Below are 3,877 nucleotides of genomic sequence, written 5' to 3'. Positions count from 1 at the left end.
CTTTGGTTCTTCTTCTCCCTAATACGAGAAGAAAAAGGCGAAAAGCTCGCCAGTCCGATTACGCGAAATATCTCATAAGGTTTTTTTTTTTATCTCCTGTAGCGTTTTTAGATCTATATCGTTTTATAATTCTCACGGATTTGTAGTAGCTTCTCTGATCCGTTTAGAATCTTTGTTTTTCTGGAATTTTTTTTAGGTTTTGTTTGGATATGGCGTCGAAGCGGATCTTGAAGGAATTGAAGGATCTCCAGAAGGATCCACCTACATCATGTAGCGCAGGTACCTCTTTCGTCTTTATCTGAGCTGGTGTTCATAGATCGGGTTTTTTTTTTGTTCTTATGCTTGGAATCGTTTGGATTTGTGTTGTTTTGTACCGATCTCTAGCTAAGTAGTCGGTATTATCTCGTTTCATGTTAGATCTTATGATTCTGAGCCTCTAGACTCGTTTTCATTTTGTGAATTTCTGGGATCTGTGTGTGTCATACGTGTGAAGATAAGCCTGATCTCTTCTTTGTTTGTATAGGGATGATGTTGAGTTTTTTGTTTTGTTTTTGGTTACAGGTCCAGTTGCTGAAGACATGTTTCATTGGCAGGCAACGATAATGGGTCCTTCAGAGAGTCCATACGCTGGAGGTGTTTTCCTTGTAACCATCCATTTCCCTCCGGATTACCCTTTCAAGCCTCCTAAGGTGATTCCAAATGTTTTCAGAATTGCTGCTATTAAAGTCTGGTTTATGTGTTTTTTTTTGTTCTTTGTTGTGGTTGTGTCCTTGTCTCATTGTTCTTTGTATGGTTTGATGAAATCTAGGTGGCCTTTAGGACCAAGGTGTTCCATCCCAACATTAATAGCAACGGTAGCATTTGCCTCGACATCTTGAAGGAGCAGTGGAGTCCTGCACTCACCATTTCCAAGGTTCGGTTTTGTCTTGCTTTCTGTGAACAACCTCGACCCGCAGTAAATAATAATCTGCTCATATCAAACTTGTTTTCACTGCTCTATTCCCATTTGAAGTGAATAACATTGTTCTTTCTTCATTAAGCTTTGACTCATGTAGTTGAAAAATGCTTGTTTTCAATTATCTGGTTCTCTTTTGCTCATCTTTTCCCATTAGAAGTGATTGCATTGAGGTTTTTGCTGCGTCAAGTCATTAAGCTAAGACTCATTTGATGATTAAAAAGGGTTGTGTAGATTTCTAAATACTTACTTTTGCAATGAACAGGTGCTGTTATCGATCTGTTCTTTGTTGACTGATCCAAACCCGGATGATCCTTTGGTTCCCGAGATAGCTCATATGTACAAGACTGACAAGAACAAGTACGAGTCAACTGCACGGAGCTGGACTCAGAAGTATGCCATGGGCTGAAAAAGGAAAATCCCACCTACTAAATTATCTCTTTATGAAAAAATCTGCCTTAATTTTCTATGTATGAATGATTCAATAGACATCTCTCTCCTGTGTCCTTTTAACTTTCTGAAGACAGGACCCAATCAACTGGGTCCTGTTTTAAACAAAGCCAAAAAGAAAAAACATCCATCTTTGTGAAACTAGAATCTGAAATCTTCTGGTGTTTCGTCTTGTGGTGAAATTATGTTTCTGTTGTGTGATGAGTTACGATTTGTTCAATTTATTTGACTATCATACATAGGCGTCAAATTTGCAGTGCGTACATGGCTGTGATCTTCTGATGAATTCATTAGTAGCTCAAAGTGTATATTTTCTACTCTCTTTGGTGAAGATGTTTTACACATCCTAACTTGCACTGCGCAGTTGTTCACAGTCTAACAATATATTCTGTTGTTTATAACCCCCATTAACAGCATTTGTTCGAATTCAAATGGTGATGCAACAACAATACTGGTACTTCACAATCCATTTTACTCATGTAAAGAGTTAACAGTATTAACATTATTAAATAACATGTAATTGATTGACCTTTGCTCCAAACCGGAATCTTGGAAAAGGTTATTTGGATTGTCAAGAATAGAACCCTTGCTATCCAAAATCTAGACTCCGAGTGGGGTTGTCCTCTTCTAAAGTGCTGGTCGAGATCCTCATCTCCTCACCTACATGAACTTTTTCTGATTAATATAGACGTATCCGATCAAATATATTAAAGATTGTTTTTTAATTTTGTAATATTTTTTGTAAAATTTAATTTAATATGCTTTATGCATGCAAAATTTTCTTTAAAAAAAAAAAAATTTCTAAAAACTTTAAACATATGTGAACGTTTCCAGAAATTTGTTATATCAAATCAGATAATTTTAGAATCTTTCATAAATTTTGAAAATTTCAACAAGGTTCTTCTGTTTGCCATCATTACGAACTCATGATGAAACGGTACTCACCATTTAAAAAGAAAAGTCGCATGTGAACAAAACATATATGTCAATATAAATGTAATTTATAAACATATATGTAAATTACTTTACTTAATAAAAAAAAAAGTTAAGAAAAAGCTATTTAAACAACCTAAATTATCGAAATGTACTATTTTAGCAAAACTCCCCCCAAAGTTAACATTGTTCTTTTCGTTAAAAGATAAGCTTTTTTCAGCTTTGGCACAATGTCTTTGGAACCTTTGTAATTTGCTTGTTTTCTATTTTTGTTAGGGTAAGCTTTTTTAATTTGTAAAAGCTTTGTAAATTTGCTTGTTCTTTTTCTTTTGTTAGTTTACGTTTATTTCTCTTGAATCACCAATACGTTTTATATATATGTTTTCAGTTGGGCTTACCGAGGCTTCCTTCGAGGTCTATACGTAAACTGGTTTTTATTGTTTCCACTACTCAAGCACTATCTCAAAACTTTGATTTTTATTATTTTCTTTTGCAAGTCTCATTTTGACGTATGATGGACCACTCGCAGCCACATGGGTAATAGCAGAACCACATAAGGTCTTTCTTCCCCTTGAGGTTTCATCACAGTTGCATTGAATAATTTTGTCTTTACTTAATAATTCTTCATTTGCTAAGTATACTTCATAGTAATAAAATAATATACTCACCATTCCGTTTTCAAAAATTCTTACAATGTCACTCGAAGGAACCAAAAGAAAAAAACATCTTGTACTGTTTAATTCCCACTAGTGATTAGTTTTGTGCTGGAATAAAATGTTTTAAAATTAATTATCAACCCACACCGTAAAATTTCTTTTTTGTACCAAATACATATAATAGTTTTAAAATCAGCTTTTAAGAAAAAAGGCTAAAATCGAGTCTCTTACACGACAACTTCGAAGATGTATCACTTACAATAAATTACGTTTTGTAAAGAATCTAACCATAAGTTTTTTTTTTTTTTTTTACAATTCTGTATGACAATCGAATTTTGTATAAGATTATTTAATTGTTGCGAACATGCAAAACCTTTTATTTGATATACAAAATAATATTATATATAAGAATGACAACTACACGTGTCAGTGATTAGACTAATGATAAATCTATGTCCAAAGTCTCCATAACTTAGAAATTAAAAACAGTTCTTTATGTTAAGAACGAGAGGTCGTGCCCAGAAGAGCATGGTCCTGAAAACCAGGTTTTATTAAAATAACCATGTTAAAAATTTGGTTTAATCATAATTAAGTCTGAAAAGAAGAACATAACAGCCTGATGAGATTTAAGACAGTACTTCTCACACTAATCTCCCTTTTTGTTTCTAGTGAAACACAGAATCGTAAGCTTGGTGGCCTCCACTAGTAAATGCCATTAATGACGGTTAATTAATGTTAATCAATGCATTAGTTAAGTTACTTGTTGAAGGTTACATGTCGAAATAAAAGAACCGTTATGAAAGAAAATAAGAAACTGTTTTAAAATTGTTACTCATATTTTTCTATTGGCTACGTTGGTGTCTCATTTTTAATCACTCAAATT

At 33.5% G+C, this 3,877-nt stretch overlaps 1 protein-coding gene across 1 annotated transcript; it reads left to right on the top strand.

Annotated features, from left to right (window-relative positions):
- Positions 7-1,613, top strand: LOC104728403 (ubiquitin-conjugating enzyme E2 10). The gene is made up of 5 exons (XM_010447384.1): positions 7-79; positions 197-279; positions 562-689; positions 809-913; positions 1,221-1,613. Exons 2-5 carry the CDS (start codon positions 210-212, stop codon positions 1,362-1,364), a joined length of 447 nt encoding a protein of 148 aa, XP_010445686.1. The 5' UTR covers positions 7-79; positions 197-209; the 3' UTR covers positions 1,365-1,613.

Source organism: Camelina sativa, chromosome 2 (genome assembly GCF_000633955.1).
Source record: "Camelina sativa cultivar DH55 chromosome 2, Cs, whole genome shotgun sequence".
NCBI lineage: Eukaryota > Viridiplantae > Streptophyta > Magnoliopsida > Brassicales > Brassicaceae > Camelina > Camelina sativa.
The sequence above is the reverse complement of the archived record's forward strand: the minus strand, read 5'-3'. Positions and strand labels throughout refer to the sequence as shown.

Coding starts and splice junctions, on each gene's coding strand:
- LOC104728403 (XM_010447384.1), top strand. CDS start 210: ATGGCGTCGAAGCGGATCTTGAAGGAATTGAAGGATCTCCAGAAGGAT. Junction 280..561: donor ACCTACATCATGTAGCGCAG/GTACCTCTTTCG, acceptor TTTTGGTTACAG/GTCCAGTTGCTGAAGACATG. Junction 690..808: donor ACCCTTTCAAGCCTCCTAAG/GTGATTCCAAAT, acceptor GATGAAATCTAG/GTGGCCTTTAGGACCAAGGT.